At 38.4% G+C, this 27632-nt stretch overlaps 1 protein-coding gene across 3 annotated transcripts in view; it reads right to left on the reverse strand.

The window, feature by feature from the left end:
- The window catches only part of cdh23 (cadherin-related 23), a 229770-nt gene that overhangs the window by 148190 nt on the left and 53948 nt on the right, over positions 1-27632 (reverse strand). For all 3 annotated transcript variants that reach the window (XM_026939035.3, XM_053232580.1, XM_034302581.2), the window contains exons 4-6: positions 21929-22071; positions 21671-21718; positions 21469-21561 (exon numbers count right to left, since the gene is read on the reverse strand). In XM_026939035.3, the coding sequence (XP_026794836.2) occupies positions 21469-21561; positions 21671-21718; positions 21929-22071 (284 nt within the window). The remainder of the gene's footprint in view (positions 1-21468; positions 21562-21670; positions 21719-21928; positions 22072-27632) is intronic.

Below are 27632 nucleotides of genomic sequence, written 5' to 3' on the forward strand. Positions count from 1 at the left end.
GCAGGTTGATTATCATATAAAGGGGTGTCGCCTGAGGGGGTGCAACACTCTGACTTCATTTACTTATTTGATTCCATTTTCTCTGACTCTTTGTACAACTCCGTGTGTGTGTGTATATAAGAGGCCTTCTTTCATCCTACAGTCAAGCACTGTGCTTACGCAAACACGTAAACCCAAAACAAATTCAAAGTTTCATCACATAAATATGATAACTTCACGTGTGATGTCACTTCCTGGATCACTGTTGCACATTTAGTGACTAAGCAACCTTCAACCTTTTTGTGTTAACTTTACTAACACGTGACAAATTACCTCCTTGCATCCTTTGTGGGATGTACGTGACATCCTTTGCTTGTTTTTTGGTTATGTATATATGTGCAGTAAAGAGTGGGTGAGATTGTATTACTATTTTGGGTTTATAAATCTGATCTGTGTGCATATGTGTGTGTGTGTGTGTGTGTGTGTGTGTGCTTGTGTGTGTGTGAGCACTAATTACAGCAGCTTTATTATAAGTAATTGATTAAATAAATTTCTACCAGAAATCAGAAATGAAATGAATAAGATCAGCAAGTGCTGCTTTGAATGTTAGCACTAAGGAATATTAGCATAAAATATTTTCAGTACCATTTTTTTTTTTTTAAGTTAATACAATTTATCACACTTTACTGCTTGGTGAAGGGGAAAAAAGTCTGAAGATTGCTTAGTGCCTAAGGTGTCAGAAGAGAACAGGTGTAAAGCAACAAAAGTGAAAATAATATTTTTTTCCCTCATTAAACTGTATGAAGCAACTGTTGTTTATACTACAGCCTGAAAAAAGAAACAACGACATGCATTAATCTGCTATCAGCATGTATTTGCATGTATTTAACTTAAAAATTTATGTTAATATACTCCAAACGTAAACAGCTAATTACCCATGGTGTTTTTTATGGACAGCAAGCACATAATCTGTTTCTCAGAAAGGAGGACACGTGTGAGGAGTGTAAAACGTGATGTGTACTTCGCTTTAGTTTACCAGTTCCACAAGCCATGACATATGGAGCTCAGTTACATTAAATATCCATGACAATAAGTAATGCTATATCTCTTGGGAACTCTTAGGAAGTCTTATTTTCATGTTAAATATGTCTGCACTGGAATTGATTTTAGAGTTAAAAGAGTCCCTGGCTGCAAAAAATACGAGAACCCCTGTTTTGGATGGCTAAAGATTCTAGCATTTTGAAGAGTTTCTACTCTGAACCATTTCTGGAAGAAAACCCTTTTATCGCAAAAACGTTAAAGGTTATTCTAGAGGGACAAACAGAAAAATCATTTCAAGTGTTAGATGGAATCCTTAATCTAAGAACGAATGATGGTTGATAAAATATATAAAGTAACTACCTATGTATAAAAGTAAGAATCCATGCTTACATCCCCTACATTACATTCTCATCTTACAGTCACTGACCATGCTAACTCAGCTACAGTCTTAGAAAAATGGTGCTTTGTTTTTCATTGAATGAAATAAAATGGAATTGAAAAGAATTTCACAAACATGTAGATTAACCCTGATCATGCACAAAAACACACACACATTTGTCTTTCTATCCTTGTAAGAACCTTATACTGACAAAATTATAAACACAGCTTTAAAAAAAAACAAACAAACAAACAAAAAAAATGTCCCCTCCCGGTACACGATCCTGCAGCAGATATCTTTGTTGACAGCTCGGTGAGTGTCAAACATGACTGTACAATGCAGGAGATGTATCTGAAGCTATGCTGACTGATTGACAGCACTGTGATGTAATCGGATTGTGTGTTCTCAGTGTCGAGAAAAACATAGTATACCCTCAAAAACATAGTATACCCTCAAAAACATAGTATACCCTCAAAAACATAGTATTCCCTCAAAAACATAGTATACCCTCAAAAACATAGTATACCCTCAAAAACATAATATTCCCTCAAAAACATAGTATACCCTCAAAAACATAGTATTCCCTCAAAAACATAATATTCCCTCAAAAACATAGTATTCCCCCAAAAACATAGTATTCCCTCAAAAACATAGTATTCCCTCAAAAACATAGTATTCCCCCAAAAACACAGTATACCCTCAAAAACATAGTATACCCTCAAAAACACAGTATTCCCCCAAAAACATAGTATTCCCTCAAAAACATAGTATTCCCTCAAAAACATAGTATTCCCTCAAAAACATAGTATACCCTCAAAAACATAGTATTCCCTCAAAAACATAGTATTCCCTCAAAAACATAGTATTCCCCCAAAAACACAGTATACCCTCAAAAACATAGTATACCCTCAAAAACACAGTATTCCCCCAAAAACATAGTATACCCTCAAAAACATAGTATTCCCTCAAAAACATAGTATTGCCTCAAAAAATGGGCCGATAAAAGTCTTGGTGAATTGCAAAGTAAATCAAGTCGTTGGATACAGTACACACTACAATCAAAAGGTTTCATTTTAGTAGTCACAGTGTTGTCTGATTATTAACTATAACCTCACACATTTTAACAAGTCATGGGATGTGTGATAGATATAGCTCAGATCAGCTGATGTGAGAATTGTTTAGAGTGTTGTAATTGGTAAGTGTCCCTGGTGACTTTAAACATGGCATGCTGCCACATACTGTAGTTCCAGTTCTAGTATCTCCTAGACCTGGGATTTTCATACATTTTAAAGGTTTACTGAGAAACATCCAGTCATTAGAGATACAGTGGATGAGAAAAAAAGAGAATGGGGAGAATCACGCAAGCAAACAAGCGAGCCACAACCAAACAAATCCCTGAATGCACTTATCAGGCTACAAAACGTTATCAGGTTGTTACAAGGGACAAGAAAATGGACTGTTGATGAGATACCCGGGTAGACAAATGCAGCATCTTTTTGATGAAGTCCCTGGAGTCCTGGCATGTTGAATGGTGTGATGGTGTGCATTTTGTATTAACTGACAGTACAGCATATCTAAAGATCAGATTGAATCAGGTGACTGTTCATTGGTTGAAAGGGCTGCAATCATTTCCACACGATTCAACATGTAAAAGACCTGATCCATTACCTTACAAAATCCATGGCCTCCCCCCCCCCAAAAAAAAATCCATATGATGTTCTGAAGGTCAAAAAAAGTGCAACAGACTACTAAATAGGTGTACCATAAAAAAGCAATCAGGTACAGCACCAATCAAAAGTTTGGACACACTAGTTTGTGGGTTTCACCAACAAGTGTGTTTCGTTTAGAAAAAGCAGTCGACAAGTGCTCAGCATGTGGGAATTTCTTCCAGACTGTTGGAAATGCAGCTGTTCTCCTCATGAAGCTCCCGAGAAATAAATGCCAAGAGTGTACAAAGCTGTTGCTATGGCTGCTATAAAAAGGTGAACCTTTTGAAATTGTATTTAAGATATTTTAAAAGAGTTCTGTGAGGAAATAACTATTAGATATTTCCATCCAGTGTTGTATACACAAAAAAAATCAGTGTTTGGTGTGATCATATGCCTTTAAAACTGCAGCAATTCTCATAGGTACAATTTCGTAAGGAAATCAGTGGCATGTTCTGTGGTCTTAGAGAACTTGCCACTGTTTTTCCACAGACATTGGTTCTCACTCGTTTTTGTCTTTCCAGACAACCTCCATGCTTCATCTCCATGTAATTTATTTCTTTGGGGAAAAAAAAGTTTAAAAAAAGAAATTTAAAGTCAGTCTTTTCTACTGACATGTTAATGAGCTTGAGGAAGTACAATAATTTACAGTATAATTTTAAGGGCTTTAAGGCAAGTATATTAATCTATGAAATACTAAGCGCAGTCATTTAAGCATTTTTAAAAGTATATTTACAAATGAAACTGGAAATAATTTAAAAAAATAAAGTACAGTACTATAATGATTTTTGGTATATCACAATATCTGCATTTCATTTATTTGCAGTAAAAGTAGCAATACATGCCACTACAGTAACAGTCCACTTGTTAGAATTTCTAAAATTTATGAAAGATTTATCAAACTACAGTGAGTTATCAGTTTACTAGGTACACTATTAAAAAGTCTCACTATTATTTTCACCTTGTATGTTGTATTTTTTTAAGGCTATCTTGTTTAAAAGGTCTTGCAGTTATTTTTTTAACACCTGCTCCTAGATTTACCTATAGATTTATCTATAGTTTACTAAAATAAAATTAGACTAAGTTACCAGTTTACTCTCATAAGATTTACTCTTATTTTCACCCTGTGTTTTTTTTACACAGTTAAAACTGTAACACCTGTCTTGTCATGCCAAGGATACCAGGGCTGACTACTTCTTAGTGATCATATGTAGCCATGTGTAATTTTGTACTGCATGTACAGTACATACACATGACTAAATTTGCACAAGACCTCAGTGCCATGCGGAACTCTCTCTCTCTCACTCTCTCTCTCACACACACACACACACACACACACACACACATACACACACACACCATTCATCTTTGGTTTTGTTAGATAACACGCATGGAATGCAATCACTAGAGAAATGCATCCAAACACCTCTCACACACTGTTTCTCATGCAGGATTGGAACATCAGGATGGCGTATAAAATCGCAGAGCGTATCTACTGTGTCGTGTTTTGTATGTGCGTGTGTGCGTGTGTGTTTGTGTGTGTGTGAGAGAGAGAGACAGAGAGGGACAGAGAGAGAGAGTCTGTTGAATTTCCTGCACCATGGTGAGTGAAAGTTTACAGCCGCAGCATGAGACACAGCGGAGATGCACAGACAGACGAATGAGTGTAGGAAAAAGAAAAAAGTTCCGTTAGATACAGTCTAATAACTAAGAATTCACAGATTGATATGAGATGTTCTGATTGGTTATGGTTAACACGAGGGGCAGGTCAGCAGCTGTAGATTTTTTTAAATCAATTCATTTATAAGAAACCCAATAAACTCGCCCCTGCTTGTTACAAATCTTACAAATTGTACATGAGATTGGGTTGGTGTGAGCAGCACTGATAGTTGCAGAGATAAATTCGATGTCCAATTTCTGATATAAATAATCGCAGACACATTTTCCCCAACATTCTATAAACTCTAAATCTGTCTGCACTCTCACGTGTAGATATAATGTGAAAACACAATCTCTATCTGTCTGTCTTTGTCTATATTTTGTCTCTGTCTCTCATTTCTCTTTCTGCTTCCCCCTCTCCCTCTTATCATCTCTCTGTCCTTCTGTCTCCCTCTGTGTATTTCTGTCTCTCACTTCTCTTCTCTTATTGCATTTCTCTTTCTTTCTTCCTCTCTGTCTGTGTCTCCATTTTTCTGCCTCTTTCTGCATGATTTTGCATGTTCTCTATCTGTCCTTCTCTCTTCTAATGTCTCTGTCTATATCCATTCTTCTCTACATGTTCCTCTGTAAATGGCATACACTGTTATCTCAGCTTGAGTATGAAACTCCAGTTACAGAGACAGATCTGTTTTAGTTCCCTCCTATACACCACACACAGAGAACACACACACCTTCTTTACCTGGAGAGTGTTTTCAGTGTTTGTCATTGTTTCTGACCACCAGGTGAGACAACCCCTGAAACACAGTTGATTAGTGTCATTGTGAACTAGGCATAGCGAAGCGATTCCTGTATACTTCTCACAAATGAATTCAGTATCTCTACACAAGCTTGATGAAGAACACCAAAAACGGCCCTCCCTCTCTCATTATTTCTTTCTATCTTATAGTTCCTCTTCCCTGCTGTTCTCATCCCTCCATTCTCTCCAGGGAAAGGGAGGGAAGAAAGAGGAGAGGGAAAAGAAGGACATGGAGCAGGGCTCAATTATACATCAAAGTGGGTTATGAAAAAGGAATGTGGGAGTAGAGGAATATAGAGTATAGGGAGGAGAACACAGAGTATATACACCGATCAGCCATAACATTACAACTGCCTGCCTAATATTGTGTTGGTCCCCCTTGTGCCACCAAAACAGCTCTGACCCATCGAGCTGTTTGGACACCACAAGACCTCTGAAGGTGTGCTGTGGTATCTGGCACCAAGATGTTGGTGCAGCAGTAGCTGATCCTTTAAGTCCTGTATGTGCAAGGTGGGGCCTCCATGGATCGGACTTGTTTGTCCAACACATCCCACAGATGCTCAATCAGATTGAGATCTGGGGAATCTGGCGGCCAGAAAGAGGCCATTGCCATTAGGGAATACTATTGCCATGAAGGGGTGTACTTGGTCTGCAACAATGTTTAAGTAGGTGGTACGTGTCAGAGTAACATCCACATGATTGCCAGGACCCAAGGTTTCCCACCAGAACATTGCCCAGGCCATCAAACTTCCTCCGCCGGCATGCCTTCTTCCCATAGGTAAGCGACGCACACGCACCCGGCCGTCCACATGATGTAAAAGAAAACATGATTCATCAGACCAGGCCACCTTCTTCCCTTGCTCCACGGTCCAGTTCTGATTCTCACATGCCCACTGTAAGTGTCAGCGTGGGCACTCTGACCAGTCTGGGGCTACGCAGCCCCGTATGCAGCAAGCTGCAATGCACTGTGTGTTCTTACACCTTTCTACCACAGCCAGCATTAACCTTTTCAGCAATTTGTGCTACAGTAGTTTTTCTGTGGGATTGTGCCAGATGGGCTAGCCTTCGCTCCCCACGTGCATCGAAGAGCCTTGGGCCTGTCATAGATTCACCGGCTGTCCTTCCTTGGACTACTCTTGGTAGGTACTAACCACTGCATACCGGGCACACCCCACAAGACCTGCCATTTTGGAGATGCACTGACCCAGTTGTCTAGCTATCACAATTTGGCCATTGCCAAAGTCGCGCAAATCCTTACGCTTGCCAATTTTGTCCTTCTTCTAACACATCAACTTCGAGAGCTGACTGTTCACTTGCTGCCTAATACATCCCAGCCCTGGACAGATGCCACTGAAACAAGATAATCAATATTATTCACTTCACCCGTCAGTGGTTTAAATGTTATGGCAGATCATGTGAATAAGTGTATTTATGGAAGCAGACCAAAAGCTTTCCAAATTCTATTAAATGACTATCCAAGCATAAAAAATTGCTCATGTGTGAAAACTCCACAATATTTCATTAATGAATCTCAATTAATGTTTATGGAACCTCAAACATGCCAAGACTTGATGATAGCTCACTATTTAAACTTTTAGACAGAAAGAAAACAAAAAACATTTACCCTGGGCATGTCACGACTCTGCTTTGGGAATGTCCCAATTCTATAATGGGTATTTTCTGTTTCTAAAATCAACACCTCCCAATTCTGTCACAAATATATCCCAATTCTATTACAACACACATACCTATTGTTACACAAACACATCTTTATTATCTCATGGGCACAGCCCTATCATACCATCTAGAAATTCCAGTTCTACCATGGGCAGTCCGGTTCTACTATGGCCACACCGGTTCTACCACGGCCATTCTGATTCTACCATGGACAGGTTTCAATTCAAAAACATGTTTCTAACAGGGGAATGCTCCAATACTACCACCAACATGTTCCATTTCTACCGTGTGCATGTCTCAGTTCATCATATCCCAATTTTACCACTGACACATTACAGTTCTACCACAGACATTTCAAAATTTCCAATGGCCAATACTTAGTTTTACCATGGACACCTCCTGACTCTCACATTCCAATTCCATCATAGTCACATCCCCAATTCCACCATGGTCATGTCCTAATTACACCACGGTCATGTCCCATTTACACCACGGAAGCAACCCAGTTTCACCATGGACACATCCAAATTTCACCACTGGCACATCCCAACTTCACCAAGGTCATGCCCCAACTCCACCATGGACTCATGCCTATGCCACTGTGGTCATGTTCCAATTCTACCTGTCCAGATTCCCATAATAGAGAAGTCCACCATTCAATCTGCCAAGCTTTATTCTATTTGCCAATTCAAAATGGGGCCCTATCATGGAACATATTCTAAATTTCTAAACAAATTCTACCTCAAAAGCCTCCAGTCTCCCATAGATGTTTCTTAATTTGTATACTGATACTGAAAATGCAGAAAATGGCAGAGAAATAGTATTTAAAATAAGGGGTACTTAACATGAAGGCATGCTGGTAGCAGAACCTTAATATCACTGAGAGCCAGAGATAGAGGGAGAGAGATTAAGATGTGAAGACTGCTTTTGTTGCTTTGGTCTGTCAACGGCACGCCCTGATTGTACCATGGACGTGAACCAGTTCAACCACTGACAGGTTTCAATTCAACCCAGATCATGTGTCCCTATTTTGCAATTGACAGGTCTCAATCCTGCCCCAAGCAAGTTCTATTTTCTACCCAAAGCATGTGCTTATCCAACCATGGGTAGGACCCAGTACTAACCCAGGCATGTCCCTATAGAACCATGGACAGGTCCCAGTTCTACACCAGGTATGTCCAGTTTCTAAGAGGGGCATATCTTGATTCAACCAAGGGCAAATACCAATTCTATCCCTTGCATTTCCATTAGTCAACCATGAACAGGTCGTGGTTCTACCCCAGGCATGTTGCCTTTTTTTTTTTTAAAAAAAAAGGACATGTCCCTGTTAAACCATGAACAGACCCTTATTATACCAAAGCATGCCCCTATTAAATCATGGACAGGTCCAGATTCTACCAGGGGCATGTCCTGGTTCTACTCCAGGCATGTCCAGATTATTAACCATGGGCAGGTTCCCATTTATATCAAAGATATGTCCTGATTATACCAGGGGCATATTCTGATTCTACCCCTTGCATGTCCATATTTAACCATGCATAGGTCCAGATTCTACCAGGGGAATGTCCTTATTTTACTGATTTTACTAAAACCATGTACCTTTTCTATCATGCTCATAGGCATGTCCTGATATCTGTAAGTAAAGAGATAAATAAGTGGTCTGCTGTCTTGTTTCAGGTCCTAGTTCTACAACAGGTATGTCCTGTTTCTAACAGGGGTACATCCTGATTCTACCAAGGGCAAATGCCTATTCAACCATGAACAGGTCATGGTTCTACCTCAGGCATGTTGCTTTTTTTTTTTTTTTTTACCCCTTTTTTTTACTCATTTGTCAGTACACAATAAGGTGTTTATAATTAATGTGAGATTATAATATTATATATACATATATACACCTGGTCAGTAAGTGTCTACAGAAGCTCTTTCTTTAGTTTGGGGACAGCTTATGCCGATAAATGCAAGAAATGGCAGCAAAACAGACATATTTAATATTGAGGGGTATTTAAGGTGAAGGCATGCTGGCAGCAGAACAGCCATGTCCCTGAGAAATAACAGAGAGTATCAGATAGAGGGAGAGAGAGAAAGTCAGAGAGATGGAGAAAGTGCAGACTGTCTTTGTTGTTTGTGTCATTTCATTTTGCTCCTTCCCTTTCTGTGACTTTGCTCTGTCGCACATTTCTCTACTTTCATTCTCTTTAGTCTCCACTTCTCACACACATACATATCTTTTCCACTGTGGGAGAACCAAAACAGAGTCAGACAAATTGAGGAATAAATCATAAAGCTCTATTAGGGCTAATGAAGACCTAGTCTGCAGAGAAAAAAAGTGAAAAGTGGTTTTTTTAAAGAATAGGAAGAATGGCAAGATAAATGCAGAATCAAATTCCGCACAAAAAAATCAAAACATAATTTGAAAAGCCAAAGAGAAGGGAGAAAGAAGCATAATTAGACCATATTCTGTCTGAACACACAAAGTGTGCTTCTTCCCTTACACAGTACCTATGCTCACGTGGAAAATGCAAAAAAGTGGTGCATAAAAGAGTGGAGAATTGGGAGGTGTGGCTGATTTTAATGCTGCCTTGGGCTGCTTTTGTCACACAGATCTGGCCAGCTTGGTCATAGTGCATACATCAGGAAAGCATTGATCATTTTCCTCACATCTATCAAAGAAATTTCAACACAGTAAACAGGACTTTTGGACACTCTCCAATTTTCCAAATGTTATACAAGTTGTCCATGAGCAAAATTGGGTATTGTTTAACTGCAAGGTTTTATACAAAATAGCTTATTCAGTACCCAACCTTCTTTAAACAGTAATCAGCTGCATTAGTGCCTTCCACACCATCTTGTTCTGACCCAACTTTCTTTATTTAATAAAAATTTATTCCGCTTTACTATCCCATGCTCTCTGGTTGGCTTTTTCCATCACTTTAGTAGGTTTGCTTAATTAGCTACAGCTTTAGTAAATAAAACTTTAATTTCAGAGGCACTACCAGCACATTTTCCAGCCAAATTAAGTTGTGTTTTGAGCTATGCCTCCTGATGTAGGTACGTCTGCCCCTTAGTGTCCTTAAGCTTAAAAACCACTGGAATTTCACGACAAAGTCAAGTAGCACAAATTGGGCCTAAAGGTGATACCATGCACATGGAGAATTTAACCAGTCACTAATAGTGAAATCATGTTAGTATTAAGCTACATATTGGTAGCTGAGGAAAGGTAATAGGAAGCATGAGAGAGAGAGAGAGAGACAGAGACAGAGACAGAGAGAGAAAGCGAGAAGGAAGTAGAGAGAAGGAGAGAAGTGTGGAAAGGAGGAAGAGCTGATGCCGTGAACTCAAAACCAAGAAAAGGAACGACAGGTTGAATTATTCAAAGTGTGTGGGAGTGGGAGAATCAAACTTTAATAGCTTTTGGGAACACACCTTCCCCCTCAAACCTCTGTAACCATATGCACAAACACACACTTCCTATCTCTCTCACACACCCACACACTTGTTCTGACAGTCTATAGCCACTTACATGTACTGAGTTTCTCCTGACAGGTGAGTTTAAGGAGTGCAAAGATGTGAACGCAAATCAGAGGTGCTCTTCATGCTCAAGCAAGAAAGGAAATGGGAGAGAGGTATAGAGAGAGAAAGAGAGTGTGTGCAGAGGACAAAGCCAGATAGAAGAAAATTTTGGACCTAGTGTATGGTAGACCAAAAGTGACCCAATTGCATCCATACTTGAAACTTTGCAGCATTTGGACTATAAAACCCATCATCATTAAGTAACATTTGCATAAAAGCATACAAAGTTGCTTTTATTTCATAAATTGTTTTATTAAGCAATGTATTCTTAGCCTCATTTTAACTTTAACCAAAAATAAATTGGAAAAAAAGACCATGGATTTACTTTGGAATATGGACAGTAAAAAGTCACCACATTCTTGGTTCAGGTGAGGCAAGGAGCTAGCTAAATTAATGCTCTTAGCACAATTTTAATTAGCTTTGTATTATAACTATGATTGTTTTAAAAGTTACGTCAAAGTCAGGGAACTAATAACTAGACACCTATCATAATACTTGCCAGAAAGGAGACAATCACTTTTAGGTATTTGCAGTATTGGTTCCTGTAACCCAATCTCCCGGGTTCGGGTGAAAAAGAGGAAGCAGAAGGCAGGCTTAGAACAACTCGGGGGTGTTTTATTCTCAGTTTCTCTTCCGCTTCCAGCGGTCTATTTAAGTTCCTCAGCCACATACCCTCGCCCGCACACAGCTCTGTGCTGTAACGGGGTCTCTCTCCCGAGGCACTTGCCTCTCTCACTCTTATAATCGCCCCAGCTCACTGCAACACAGAATACTCATTAGTCAAATTCCCCACAGGTGTGCATTCCTTACCACTCACCTTCTCCGGCTCCGCCCTCCATTCACAATTCGGCGCTCGACCACGACCCCGCTTCCACTATTCCATTAGCTATCAAACTTGAGCTGATCTTTACAGACAGAAACTTGTGCGGTGGAAGCAATACCAACACCAACTCACAAGAAAAGCTTTGTTCTCAGATTCCCAGTCTCCTTAGCTTTCTTGATGCTTTTATTTCTGTTAATGAGTGCATACTTCTTATTAACAGTTTCATTCTGTCACATTGCACTATGTGTAAAATAATGTTATATTCATGTGCTGTTGTGAAGTATAAAGGGGAGAGAGTGTTAGCTAACAGGGAGTTGGTGCAATCAGGAAATGTGGAGGAGTGTGAGATATAAAGTTACACATTATAGTGAGTTTTGCAGTAATAATATTTTTAAACTGAAATTATACGCAATGTCAGCTGATTTAAGGGTAAACACTGAAAGTAGACACTCCTACTCTAACACCTTATATATTAATGTAGATTATTTGTTTTATATATATATTATATATTGATAATTATTATCAATATCAGTATTAAATATATTGTTCATTTTTTAGCTATATTTAGTGTAAATGCTTAAGCAAAAAGTTATAGAAATTGGGATTTTGAATGAACAATATTTAAGTTTACAGCAATTACATAAGCTGCCTATACAAAGTTGTATTGATCTTAAAAAAAACAAAAAAAAAACACAAGGGGTTTCGGGGGGGGATAGGGGAGTTGGATGTATGATATAAGAGTTTAACAGGCAGGACCCAGATGTGTTGTTAAGAGACCCCAGTGAAGCGTGAACACCATATCTCACAATACTCTTCATCTCTGACATGGCATTCAATATCTATTTATGCTGGTAATGAGTCTTTATATGCACACACACACACACTCACACACAGCTCATAGATACAGTCCACATGGAACACACTTTCTCGCTTAACACCAATTAGCACAGCAATCCTGCTTATTGCTGTCAGCTGTGATTAAATAAACACAAAAAGAAACTCTGCTCACAGTAATATAGTGAGACTTTTTAAAGAAAATTCAAACAGACCACACAGTTAAGGTTATCTACATTTACACCAACACTCAAAAATAATTTGTAATATAAATCTGACCTTTACAAAAAATATTAATGTCCATCAAACAGGCTATTTGTTTTGAAGAAGAGTGAGGAGACATCACTCTGAACAGAATTTTGAGAGACTTCACACTGATCCAGATTGCTTTTGCTGCCAAAACAACAAATCAGCAAATCAAACATCAGAGTCACACTACACACACTGCTCCATCCAAGCATGAACCCACAGGGAGAGAGATTCAGATCCTCACAAACTCCAAAAAAGAAAAAAGAACATTAGAGAAAAAAAAGAGAGATGTCTAATAGTGATAAGCTAAATTCACTGGACAGTATAAATGTGAAGACTTTTCACCAAGGACTTTGATGGCTATGAATTAAATGCCTTGTGAAACGTATTGACCAGGACCTTATACACCTTACTGCCTACAACATGCACGCTTGCACCTTATGCCCTTAACCCTTATGTTATTTACATTATATAATGTATTTCCTGAACTCTATGCCCTCGACATCTAAATAAACTATGCTTTGCACTGTATACCATGACTCATGTGTCCTAAACCCTATGACCTCAACCCTATGACCTAAACAGTGTGAATTGAAATCTAAGACCTAAACCCTGTGAATTGAATTCTATGAACTAAACCCTGTGAATTGAATTCTATGAACTAAACCCTGTGAATTGAATTTTATGAACTAAACCCTGTGAATTGAATTCTATGAACTAAACCCTGTGAATTGAATTCTATTGACCTGAACCTTATGTCATGCATCACATGCCCTTAACCCTATGACATGAACCCTACGCCATCCATCTTCAGCATTGCACCCTATAACCTGTATCCTCTACCTCCTATTTGCTGGACCTTGTGTGCCATGTATCCTTTGCCCTAAACCCTCTGCCCCCTGGCACACTATGCCATGAAACCTATGCACCCTATGCCACACCTATCTTGCACATTATACTTTAAACCCCGTGCTCTACACCCATGTACACTCAAACCCTCCAGATTTAACCTGATAATATGTTCACTGGCTCAAGTGCAAAACAGCCATCCAAACACGTACACACAAAACACACACTAGTAAACAGATAAGCCAAAAGTCCGTTTATCTATCTCTCAAGGCCAGCTTGACTCTATGTTTGCCAATACTTTTCAATCTATTTATACATAGCATTATAGCAGAATAAGCACTGGCTTCACCTTATCAAATTTCTTTCACCTCGGCCTTATCCGACAGAGATTGCTATTCAAATACGCGTCTACCAAACAGATGAATGACACTAGACATATAGCACTAACACTGATATTAAAGAGCAAGCTTGTGAATTTTAATTTGTTGGAATGAGATATAAAAAAAAAAAAAGATTTATTTTGGATCCATTTAATCAGTAGGAGCTCATAAGACAAGGAGAGACAGCTGGGTGCCATAAATGTGAAAATGAAAAAAAGAAAATGAGACAACAGTAAAAAAAAAAAAAAAAGAGGAAATAATAAATCAGAACTTTTCATATAAGCCGTGTATTTGCTAGTGTGTGTGTGTGTGTGTCCATAATGAAAGTATTGCATGATGTCATGAATGTTGCTCTTTAAAAGCTCGTATCATGGCCATTGAAACACACTCGAAGACGACTGGTGGGAGGGAGAGCAAACGAGCTGACTCGAAACAAAACAGAGACACTGTGTCGTACAAACACACCCCATTAGCCTCAACTCCCAGACATCACAATGTCCAAACTGATGTCTGGATACAAAATAACTGCCATGGGCACTGAAAGCTGATGAGGACAGGATACACATGGAATGGAATTTATGGAATATGTTAATTAAAACACCTTCTCCTTTCTCCTTCACCCTTTCTTTGTTTTTTGCAAGAAGCAAATATTTCTGACCATTCTGTTTCTAGCTTTGTATCTATATCTAGCTCATTTTATATAAGTGAAAAGTGTTTGGGACTTACGAACCTAATCTTGATATACCTGGATCATATATATTATCTGTCTTTCAAGTAACGCTACGACTGAATGAGTCTTTTATCTATTGGCTTAATTGGCTTAACAAATCAATTCAATTTTTCAGTTCAAATCTTATAGCGGGCCAGTCTTAAATACACATATTTTGATGGAGTATGTGTATATTTTCTCCTTATGTAACTCCCATTCTTTGATACCCTCTTATGTCTGTTGCTCTTGTGCTAATTGAATAATAAATAAAAACCTTTGGGGGGCATGCTGTTTTAGGAAAATAATCAATGATGTGATGTGGCCCTACACAAAAGTTGTGTTACTGCTACCACTCTGAAGTTGATTATTTTTCGAAAAACCGCACATCCTGAGGTGTTTTATTCCTCTTGTATAACAGCAATTTGGCAACAATTATATTTTTATTAATTAAGGAATTACACAATTTTTATTCATTTATAGTTACAAGTAGTGTTGCGGAACGTCCATGAAACATGTTATTTCCTCCTTTCACTTACGGTATAGCAGCTGTAAACAGTCGTTCCCTCTCTAGCCTCACTTTCTTCTCTCTCAAAGTTAGTAAGACAAAAAAACATAGCTTGTCATGTTACACAGAAATTGGTAAGCACATCCTCCATCCTGAAGGCTTTCGTGTGTCAGGAAACTTAGGGCTTTACCTCTGGCTGTTACAAAGCGCTGACACTGGAGACTCTTTGCAAAAATGTTAAGTAAACATCTCCTTTCAGAAATCTTCAACGTAGCGATGATCAAACATTTTTATGGTAAATAACAACACTTTTTATTACGTTTATTGTTAGGTTTACGGTATATTGTAGAGCGTCCACCATACAAGTCCTTGCATTAGCTGTTACTATAGAAACAAGAATTCAGCAGCACTGTGGTATGAAGCTTAATAATGATAAGAAACTCAAGGAGTTCACAAAAAAAAGTTTGCCCTGCGGTGCATATTGATACACTAAAGCAAATGAAGTAAAAGTGAGCAATTTGCATATGGATGTTCATTGAAATAATAGTCCATGTGCACTAACATTTACTACGATGCTACTATAAATGTCTATCAAAGATAAGAAAGGTTAGAAACACACACATCTGCTTGTCCAAATGAATGAAAAGTAAGATGAATACTGATACGCCGTTGTGTGTATGCATCTGCTGCAGAATGGCCTTTTTCCTCTTTCTAACACACGCTCCAAATGACTAATGAGCTTCATTCATCACACTCTCCCATTCACTTGTAAAAACATACAGACTATTTACTATGTACAATTCATCTTTTCACCTCCGATTTCACCATGTTCAGTTTGTTCATTGCTACAGTGACCTTTCTTTGATAAGGAAACTCTCTCTCTCTCCCTCTCTCTCTCCTATACACAATTCAACAATGAGAATAAAAGAAAGAGAGCGGGATATAAATTTCTCCGGCTCATTCTAGCTGTCAGACAGGATGCTAGCCACCTGCTCCCCTAATGTAAAATGCCTCCCAGATTTTTACGACCCCACAAATTAAACATGCAATTACAGGACCATACACATTGCATTCCTGCTTCACTCACTATTCAACAACCAATTACAAGATCGAATATACACCCCACTCCCATCCCCTCCATACTCACTATTAACACCAGCATACCGTGGGGTCCAGGTTTGGGTTCACTATGTTTATTTCATCACTCAACAAAAAGGCTCGTAGACATTTTGACCAGGTTAATAAATACTACAAATCTTTTGTTTGATGTGTGTGTTTGTGAAATCCTGATATAAAACTGAAACAAGTACTCTTAACACACCACTGTCTTCATCCAATCACTACTTCAGGACCTTAAGCGGTAAAGTATCACTGCTCCATACAGGAGTTCATTCAAATGGTAATATGTGTCTCCTCACACAATGTTGTTGTATCTTAGTAACCGAAAAGCTTATACTGACTCAGACAGGATTGTCCTCTCTGCATTACTGTGTGTTATCGTTCCTATTGCTTTCAGTAATACTTCTTTTTTTTTTCCACTGATACTGATAAAAGGTTGTGCACGAAATGTTGTGAATTACCTGCTCTGTATACCACAGTGCTCCTGAATAGTTAAATCTGATTGGTTAGAAGGTGTTGATTAATTTTCTATAACAACAGCTCTGAGTGTAGTTCTGACTGCAAGGCAAATCACAGTTTTATATTAGTGTGTTCGTTCTAGTATGCTATCATTAATGGTTAAACTTTCTGGAAGGAGTCTCCAGTGTCAGTATGTTGTAACAGTCAACTTGTTTTGTGGATGCTCTACAACATTAAATGTAACTATAAACTATATAATTATTAATAGGAAAAAAAAATGCTGGTGTATGTACATACACACACAGACACACACACACATCCAAACAAAAGTCAGCTTTTGTGCGAGACACACACAACAGTCCACTATTACTTTCCCCGTCTGTTACCTTGTGCAGTTTGCTGAAGAGTGAGTGTGCCACGTCATTTGAATGATAGCTTGATGGAGTGATGTTGTGGTGTATTCTTTCTGACTGTGAGGTGTCGCAGGGGGCCAAAGGAGGTAATGAGGCCATAAAAATGCAGGGAGAGTGAAAGTGGAGAGCTGCAGGGATGTGTGGACAGAGGGACAAAACTAAACAAACAAAACAAAACAAAAAAAAAATGGGAGAAAATCTGGAAAAAGACAGTTCCTCTCCATGCTCACCCACCTCCTGGATTAGAAAACTTTTTAATAATTCAAATTAACCTGCATTATTCAGAAAGGTTTTTTGTGGTACATCATTAATTTAGGGTTAAGTCACTTAGATTAGCAAGCAATAATATGTCATTAGCATCAAGATTTGTCCGATTTCCTCTGACAAGTCTTCTGTCATCAAATGGAACCACTTGGATTCAGGATGCCAACTATTTTGCCATTTGAGCTAACTAATTTGTTATGCTACAGAGGTTAATCTGCATGGTAAAATTGGAAAGCGTCTGTTTTGTATATTTCCACAATGATTCTGATTTATGAACCCAGCCTTAAAAACCTCTGACATCAAAATTAGGGCACAGGTGTTGATGGGACGTGAAGGGAACGATACCAGACTTCTACGACAGGTCTTTTCTCTATTTTGATACACCATACGAAAAAACCCAGATTACTATACGGAACATAATTATTATGAGAAGCCAATCCTTGTCTTTCATGCTTATAAAACTGGAGTAGTAGTTAAATAATTGGTTTTCAGTCTGGAAAGTAATAAGACTAAAACATTAAATGATTTGAGTCTTATATTGATAATGCTTTATCATTTAGAATTATAATTCTTCATATTTTGCTAACATTTTTTTCAATCATTTTGTAAGCATTACGTGTAAGGAATAAACACAATGGGGTGTGCTATAATCAGTCATGGGGTGGTGTGATGTGGCTCGACATGAAGCAGAGTCTTAACAATGTGCACATAGTGAGGAAAATAAGTAAATAACTAAAAATAAATAAATAAATAAATAAGTCTGACCCTTAAAAATTCTGAAAAGCTTATAAAAATTATACTATATTATAGCTTCAGAGAGAGCCGGCTGTATTTTAAAGTCTATGCTAGATGTCTATGCTAAAGAAAGAGGCATGTTTATTTGTAATCTTAAGGGTGTGTGGGTGTGCTTAGTTTATCATCATCAGTTAGAAGAACAAATGAATGGTTTGTATACTGAGTGCTGGGTATTGAAGGAGTAATATCGAGTGTCCCGCATCCTCCATCATCTTCTATCATGAGAGAGCTTAATCATAACGTCAGAGAACGCAGATTGAGTTAAATCCTTCTCTCTGTCCTCTTTATTTTCTCATTGTGACAAAAGAAAAAATGCCTGAAGCTTTGAAGATTTGAGTATAGTATGTGTGTGTGTGTGTGTTTGTGTGTGTTGTGGTCTGTGTGTGCGTATGTGTGCATATGTGTGTGTGTGTGTGTGTGTGTGTGTGTGTGTGTGTGTGTGTGTGCGTGTGTGAATGCCAAATGGAGTGAGTGAGTGTGACACAGAGAGGGAGAGACACTTCACACCCTGTTTGAAGTTCTCTGCTTAACTCATATCAAGCATTAGATGAAGGAAAGGGTGAGAGACAGAGAGAGAGAAAGAGAGACACTACAGGGGAAAGGAGACAGAAAAGGCGACAAGTGAGGAGAGAAGACAGACAAACAGAGGAAAATAGATGAAGATGAACTGTCAGCAGGAATCCAGGCAGGAGTTTCACTCAGACATGACCACGAAAATACACAAACCTGAGAAAAATCTCTGACAAAGGCTAAAAGAAATATAAAGAGAGAAGAATCTTTCTAAGAGATTGGTGATGTAAAGAAACTAAGAACATTTGATGTTTCATAGTTTCATTTGACTACAAGTTCAGTTCCAATACTGGTGCCCTGCAGTATTCTAATCCTATCCAGGGTGTTTCCCTTCCTGGTGCCCAGTGATCTCAGGATAGGCTCCCTGATCCACATCAACTCTAATCAGTAAAAACCAGTAACTAAAAATGAAAGCACAAATGAGTGAATGAACAAATGAAGGAAAAAAAACGAATGAAAAAAACGAATCAACATTCAAACACACAACCAGACGAAGGATCAAACGGCATTTCTAGGCCATTCACATTATAAAATTGGTTATATTTTGCAAACTCACCACAAGACATTACTAGCAGGAGTACGCCACATCATTATAAGTGTGAAGCTTAAACATCCCAAAGGAATAGCTGAAGTTGTTTTTAATGGTTTTAGGGGGTATAATTCCAAGAGTTCCAATTGCTTTTTAGAAACTCAAATGTACTCTTAATGCACCAGTAATTTGTCTATTAAATCTGTTTATGTTGAGACCTGATAAAGAACAGGTTTCTTGTGAATCTTACAATTCACCTCTATGGAATATTCTAGCACACCACTGCTTTATCTCAAAAACTTTAAGCTAAAATGTGTAGATCTGGCAGAAATGCCAAAATGGTAAGACAATTTGCTGTCCCAATGTGCCACATAATCTGAAAAAGGGGATGTTTTTATTCCCTCCCTTACAACAGTCAAGTGGGGATGTTTAAGTGGCTAGCATTTTTACTAAGAGCCATAAAACACTCCACTTGCTCTTCCTGGCTTATTTGCAGCGATCACTTCACTCAAGAGGACAGTCTGAAGAATTTTGTTGAAGAAAAAACATTTTAGAAGACAGCTAGAAACCAGCCACTGGCATTTTGTTAAGCTGCAGGTAAGATAGCACGAGATGCTCTCAGGCGGATGAGCCTCCATTAATCCCAACGCTACAAATGGCACTAGAATGAAGTCCCACTCATGATAACAAATGCAGTCGATGTCTGAGAGCATGGTCTTGCGCCTTCCACCAGAAATCTATACATGTGTCAGAAACATTCAGTCTCCACCTGCACCAAAAAAGTAAAATGTTACTTAGAACTTGACCTGATAATTAAGGAACTTGGAGCATTAACCAGGAGCTCAAACAAATCTCGGTGTAGGAAGCCAGCATCACACTAGCTATTCACAGAATAAAACTACAGGGAACGTTCTTAGAAGAACATGATCAACAATGCTGATATAAAAATCCTGATAAACAACAGCTAAGTATGCATGTCATACACAGGCTACAATTTACACTTCCTTCACTGCTTTTTTGGCTATGCAACAAAAACAATTAAATCAGTGTAATAAATGTGAAAAATAATAAATCTTTGCAGAATATTATACTATTTAAGTACATACCAATTCTTAAATTAAACTCATGTGAACGAACTAGTGGCCAGGACCTGGGTGAAATCACTTGATCCTGGAACTGAGAGAGCACAGCATGGAAGCTTGTGTCCATCAACAGAGGCATTCTTATAGCTCCGTGAGCTGCCATCCTTGGGTGGAGGATACTGTGTCTTCAGCAGTGTCTGTGAGGTTTTTCCGCCATGTTCAACTCTCACTTTAGCTGCATCCGAAACCAAGTCTGCCTCTGGCCCCTGACCTGACTCTAAACTAGCTGAGTGGGATTGGATATGCAATATTTTGCACAGCACTGGTCATCTTACAATTCACTATGCCACAGTGCAAGGTTTTTACATAAATTTTATTTAGCTTCAAAAAACAACAATAATAACTGTAAGAGAGGGTGGTAGTGTGATTCTTGCACACTCCCTGGGCTGGGAGCCTCACACACACTGCTACACTGAATATAAAGTGATATGAAGGCAATAACCATTCATGAAAGTAAAAGGAAATTTTTAAAAAAATACACTTTTCCCAGTGAAGCCTTATACAATGCACAGTTGACTACAAAATTGGCTTCATCTAGTCTAAAATATTTTCAGACTTACATAGTACATTAACCTGCTTTCTTTACTGTCTGCCTCCCCATTTTTTTCCACCACTCTAATTAGCGGGCATCCCCACAGCAGCGACTATATTAGTTGACACTGGATTTCCAAAGGTGATACGGTGTGCTTGTGTAATACATGCAGGGTATTGTAGTGACAGGGAAGTGGTGGGTGAAACCACAACTACAAAACAAAATTACAAATTCTACCTGAGTGCCGCACTACAGAATCCTGCACAACACATTAGCTGCTAGCCAAAGTAAGTATTAATACTATTAAATATAAACCATTATCTTGTACTCTTTGGGCTTTTACAAACTGTAGGTATGAACATAATGTGTGACATGTGATGTGTATTTCCAGTGCTGCATCCAGTTGTGGATGGTTAGTGTGTAATGCGTGTTATGTATTACACTAGAAGTGAGTTTAGTGTGTTTGTGTAGCACACCCAGCTCTGTACCTCTGGTATATTCACAGTGTAAGGCTGGTTATGGAAAGTTGGGGCGTTGTCATTCACATCCCCAATCTGGATGTTCACTGTGTCCTTCACCACCTGCACCAAATACATACTTTTTAATACAAGGTCATGTGCTTTAGTTGTAGTACAATTGAAAGGGAGAGTGAAAGAGAGTTAGTGAGTGAGTGATTGAGTGTGTGCTTACCCCTTGACTGTCACTGACAGAAAACACCACTTGCATTTCAGACTTTGTCTGCAAAAAAGAAATAGAACAGTCTGTCAAGGAAATACATACAGCTTAAATTATTCTTAGATCCTCATGTCGATATTCCTCCCACTGACTTTTCCTCCATTTGAGTTTCCACCTCACTGAAACACCAACAGTGCTGTGTGTATCTGTGGTATCTACAGAGTTTGTGTTTGTGTGTGTGTGTGTGTGTGCGTACTGTATGTGTGTGTGTACCTCGCGGTCAAGTGGCTGTCGGAGCCACACCACGCCGGTGTTCTCCTGCACGGCAAAGAACCTCGAGGCCTCCTCGCCCACCACGCCAAAAATAAGTGGTTCTCCATCAGGATCCACGGCTGTGAGTTGAGTTATTGAAGAACCTACACACACACACACAAACTTGCATCACATAAAAAAGCAGGGCTTCTGAAACTTTTTACAGCTAGTATACATTCAACTAAAAAAAGAAGAAGAAATAAGAATTATTTTTACGAATTTTATGAATATAATCCAACTATTACACAAAAGTGTACAATTTTTAGCTTTTTGTTCCTGAACTATTTATCCAGAGAACTAAAAACCATGATGGTATGAAGGACATTGCTTTTTGTGGTTTCTCACTAACAGGCTGCATTTATTCTGTCTTACTATCTTCAAGAGAAAATGACAAAAAGACTTTTAATGTAAATATAATTAACTCTAACCTTTACCTCAGCACTTAATTAGAAATATTAAGCTTCTTATATGTTTTAGGATAAAAAAAATTTGAGATAATAATAATAATAAGTATCATCATCATATCACTGTTTAGATTTCTCGTCATTATCATTAAAGATTTTTTTTTTCCAATTCTGAGTCAATGAGCATTTTCATCAGTAACTTTACTGACTGCGCTTCAAATGTCTCCACCATGTCAAACCTAGTATATATCCCATATAGTACACTATTTAAAAAAAAAAATCTAGCATCCTAAGGAGTTCTTCTGTTCAGTTCATCTCTCTAGGGAGACCCTTCTATATGAAAAAGCCCTATGCCAGAGGGTTTCCCTTTTGGAAAAGGCTTCAAGTAGACCTCCTCTAGAAAGTTAAAATGCAAAGCTGTAAGCAGACACTCTGATGAACTGAAAACAGTGATATTGGGTTTTAGGGCTATTGGATTAATTATAATGTTGCACCCCTAGTCCAGACTAACAATGACTAGGTGTCTGGCTGTATGGTCAAACACACACAGACACACACACACATACACCATACAGATACCGTACAAACAAGTACAGGTACTCTAACACATGAAACACACGAAGCATAACCTCTCTTTAAATCTACATCACGAGTCACAAACCTAAACCAGCCTCTACAAAGGCCAATTACTGTCACGCAAACACACACACTCATACACACATTCACAGCCTCCTGCTTTTATTAATTCACACCACTGTGCCATGAAAAAGAGGTGGAAAAGGACTAATTAATACAACGATTTATGAACCCTTCTATGTCTTTCTAATGAGATTTATGCAAATTCGCCTGCTTTCAGTGCGAGTTATAATTTTGTCGAAGACGGTGCAAATTAAGCATTTTACTCGCCACTCATTAATAATCGGCACTTGGCTCTTTCTCTCACTCTCACAGTCCTCTCCTCTCACTATAGGGAAGGAAACATCCATCGTCTGGATAACAAATGGACATTCGCGGGTGATATCTTGTCTTCCAGCTCAGGGAATGTAAGACATTTTCCACCTAAATGCAAGCCAGAGGGCATCAATTAGGACCTGGTGGGAGGGCAATTGTTCTTGAAGACAAATTATAAGTGTGCATTGAGTAGATATGTTTGTATATGCTTTACAAGCTGAAAGTAAGCGATTTTTTTAAATTTCAAAAACATTTTAATAAATGAGCTTTTAAATGAGTTTAATCAAAGGAGATTTCCTAAAATGTTTCATTGGTTTTATCTCTGCTGACTCTTGTCCTCTGTCTGCTCTCTTTATTATTACATTTCTTTATATGGTCTTTGTTTCTTTGTTTATATGGCTTAATAACCCGTCTTTTTTGTCTGTATAAACCTTTTTCCATGTGCAACAGTTGTGGTTCCCTGGCTGTGGTTTCTTAACTGTAGTTCACCGAGTTATGGTTCCTTTGGATCCCTAGATCTTTGGGTTCCTGTGGATCCCTAGCTGCGCTTCTCTAGCCATGCCCTGGCTTTAGTTCATGTGATTCCTGTGGTTTCTTAGCTGTGATTCCATAGCTATTTCTCCCCGGGCTGTAATTTAAGTGGTTCCCTAGCTGTGGTTTCTAGCCATAGCTCCCTTGCTGTGGTTCCATAGCTTTTATGCTATTTTCCTTAGTGTTTCCTCAGAAAGGTACAAAAAGAATCTTTTATTTCATGTAAACTACGGACTAAATACTACGTTTAATGTGGCCATGAGATGCTAAATCAAGCTCACAAAATCATAATATGTTCACCTAATTTACTTTATTCATGCTCTTAATGTTTGTATTTCAAAAACTTCGTGGATTCATGGAACTCAGAAGCATGAGCCAATAGGAAATAGAGGAAGGAAGGAAAAAACTATTAAGTATCAGTCACATCTTGCTGTTTACTTTTTACTGACAATTGCTAAAAACAAAACTGTTAGCTAACTAATGTTTTCACTACATTCCCTCCAAAATTAACAGTTACAGATGATTATGGTTTGGGAGGGATGTGGGGTTAGCGGCCATAGATATTCATTTGACGCTCTTGCTTTTTACAATCCCTAGGAAATGTGTGGGAGATCAGGTTTGTGTGTGTGTTTTTTTCTCATTCTCTGTGGTTATCAGCAGCCAGCCGTGTCCTCTGTTCCTCTCCCCAGCCTCCTGCTCGTACTGACAAATGATGCCATTTAGGCAAAAGTGATGCCGGTATTAAGCTTATGAATGATACACTGCACATTAACAGCCTCCAGAGCAGAGAGCCACAGACAAGAGCAATGTGCTGCAGGACTCATCTATCTCTATCCTACCCTCTCTTTCTTTTACTCTCTCTCTCTCTCTCTCTCTCCCTGGCTGTCGCTCCACAGTGCTGTCTCAACGCAGCAATGTGTTCCAGCGCTGCTTTCAACATGACCTCGTTGACTTCCCCTTACGACTCGGAAGTGCGGATCACCTCTGTCATACAAGTGGCCATTTGTACCTCCAGAGTAGGAGGGTATAGTTGGAAGACAATTGTATCTGGCAGCAAGAATGGTGTAGTTGTTGCTTTTTTCCCTGACCAATTGTACCACCAGATTTCCAATTAGCTAGCTTGCTGACTGGTTAGCAGAGTGAAGTAACAAAATTTAGTAACATATCAAAGTCACAGGCTCACCTGACAATCCCACTCTGCACCACCAGAGGTCCCCATCACCAGAATACTAACGTACTTGCGGTTTAGCTAGTTCACATCACTTCCTCACTCTGAGACACTATAAAGCCTCTGCTTTACAGTTACTCTTTGTTAAGTCTTGCACTCTTTTGCAATTTCTGAGCCCTTTGTAACTTTGTTGGATAATCCAGGTACTTTTATTCCTTTGTTTATAAGTATCGGTACACCAAGTGGGGTCTGATTCTAAAAAGCGATGTCAGCATGGGCCACATCAGCATTTTTGTGAGCCCCTGAATGGTGATAATCTAAAGCTATTTTTTTAAACTTATTATATTAAGAGCATCTCTACATTGGAGCAGTAAAGAATAAATCATATGAATTTATCTTCACGAAATATATACATGTCCTCAGTCTCCCACTCTCTTCTCACTGCTCTTCATCAGCAACATTTTTCAACATTTCTGTACATCTATACAGTGAGTGATGCATTTGGTATTTGGAGTCAACCATTATATCAAAGGCCAGTTAACACCAGACGCATTTCTGAAAAAATTTAGACTCATTAAACTCAGGAAATATGCATTCATATTAACCAGCCTTTCAATTCACAAGGACATGCAAGTGCATATGCAATGTTGAGTTTTTTTTTTTTTTTTGCTTTGACCCTAAGTCCATAAAGATGCACACTTTCTACTTTCTATACAATATGACCTTTATTGAGTCATACAGCTGCATTCAAAGTTGAGATACATGCAAGTATTGAGGATTTTATACCAAAATTTTGCAGCTAAATATTCAGACCTCAGACATAACTACGGTCGGACTGAGAAGCACTAAGACAGTTGCGTGAGAACTGCGTATACAGGATGAAGTTTGCCTAAAACAGCGGTGTGTATGAGATTATGACACTGAAGCCCATTTTCTTGAGCTGTATCCGAATGAGGAGCATGTTTTTCATTTTTATATTGTCTTGCCTTTACATTGTGTTTCATTTTACAGCAAAGAAAAAAAAACGGATCTACTTCTTCAGTCTGCATTTTCTATCCCTGACTTTTTATGGCCTTAAAGGCAAGTGCCTGTTGGTGCAATAGTGTCTAACATGGTGGCCTTTCTCTATTCAAAAGAAATCTGGCAACCTCAGAAGCATGAAGTAAACCTGAACGAGCACAAGGATATGTTATTGATAGAGACTACGAAGTGCTACTGTAAATCACTCTGGATAAGGGTGTCTGCCAAATAGTGTTAAAGGAAAATGTAAGTTTCCAACTTACACTAATGATGGTATTATTATATACCCTGTAACTGCAGGTTTGGATGACAATGATACTTTCAGGAATCTGAATACACACAAAGATGTGATTTAGTCACTGTTGTACTGTCTTGTGTCCCTTTTTTAAGTTAACTGTGTTGTGAGTGATGACTGACACTGATGATTGTATGTTTGGGCATTATTTAATTAGTGAATCTGTGTGTGAATATGTTGGCCAGTTCATATAGAGTTGCACATATGGAGCAGCAGACCAGTGTGCATCATTCAACTAGAAAATTCAAACATAAATGAGTTTCAGGTCCTACAAAGTGTGTGTGTCTGATCATGATGGCTGTGTAAGTACAGAGCCTGAGGCTACCATATGTTTAAAATAGCTTGGGGTTTGTAGAAGACGAGGCCCATGGGGCGTTTAAATCTTCCCACAGCGGGCGTTCATCCCTGAGAAGATCAATAGAGTAGCTCCTCCAGGGCCCCTAAAGGACAGGGGCAACACACCTAAAATTTATTAATGTCCTTCTCATCTCAACACACAGCTGGGACACTGCATGAGGAGGAGGCTAATGTCTGTGTGCATGTGCCATCTTCAGTATTTTATGCCTTTTACAACAGCACAAAAAGTGATCTATCTAATACACATCATTAGCTAAAGTGGTGAAATTTTTTAGGTTATACATTAACAAATAAGGTATAGGAAACTAGAGGGAGGATTCCTTCTCATCTTTCTCCTCTTTCTCATCCTCATCACAAGCTCAAGTCTCACGAAACATTGTGGAAACTATTAAAAATGACAGAGAACTGGTTTCTCAGTCATATGTGGTGAAAGCCTATCATGTGGCATTAAATTTCTAGACATTTATGACATTGTTAATACTGGAAATAAGCCTAAGAGACCTAAGAATTAAAGTAAAGAGGGCAATGTCTGGAAAAATGTTTCACGATATTTTGTCGTGGTAACTTATCAGAAATCCGTAGGAAAGTCAGGAATAAAAAATAAAATGAAGAATTTGCTATTTATAGTGCTATTGATAATGTAATATTTTTGTGACAGTTTTTCACATTACATAAAGCATTACTGACATTTTGATGTCAAACAAAATAGTTAGTGTGTCCACATGATTTAAATAAACCAAATGGAGCTGTATTATTTTGTCTAACTGTTTTTTTTTTTTTTTTGTCTATTGATTAAATTTCTTTCATGATGCTCATGAGGTAGTTGTATTAATGGAAACATGCAGTATTTTTAATAAAATTATTTTAATCTAGGCAAAATGACATGCATTTAAGATGGCGATATAAGATGGCGATATATTTATAAAGGCAGCTGATGCA

This window comes from Pangasianodon hypophthalmus, chromosome 3 (assembly GCF_027358585.1).
Source record: "Pangasianodon hypophthalmus isolate fPanHyp1 chromosome 3, fPanHyp1.pri, whole genome shotgun sequence".
In the NCBI taxonomy this organism is placed as follows: Eukaryota; Metazoa; Chordata; class Actinopteri; order Siluriformes; family Pangasiidae; genus Pangasianodon; species Pangasianodon hypophthalmus.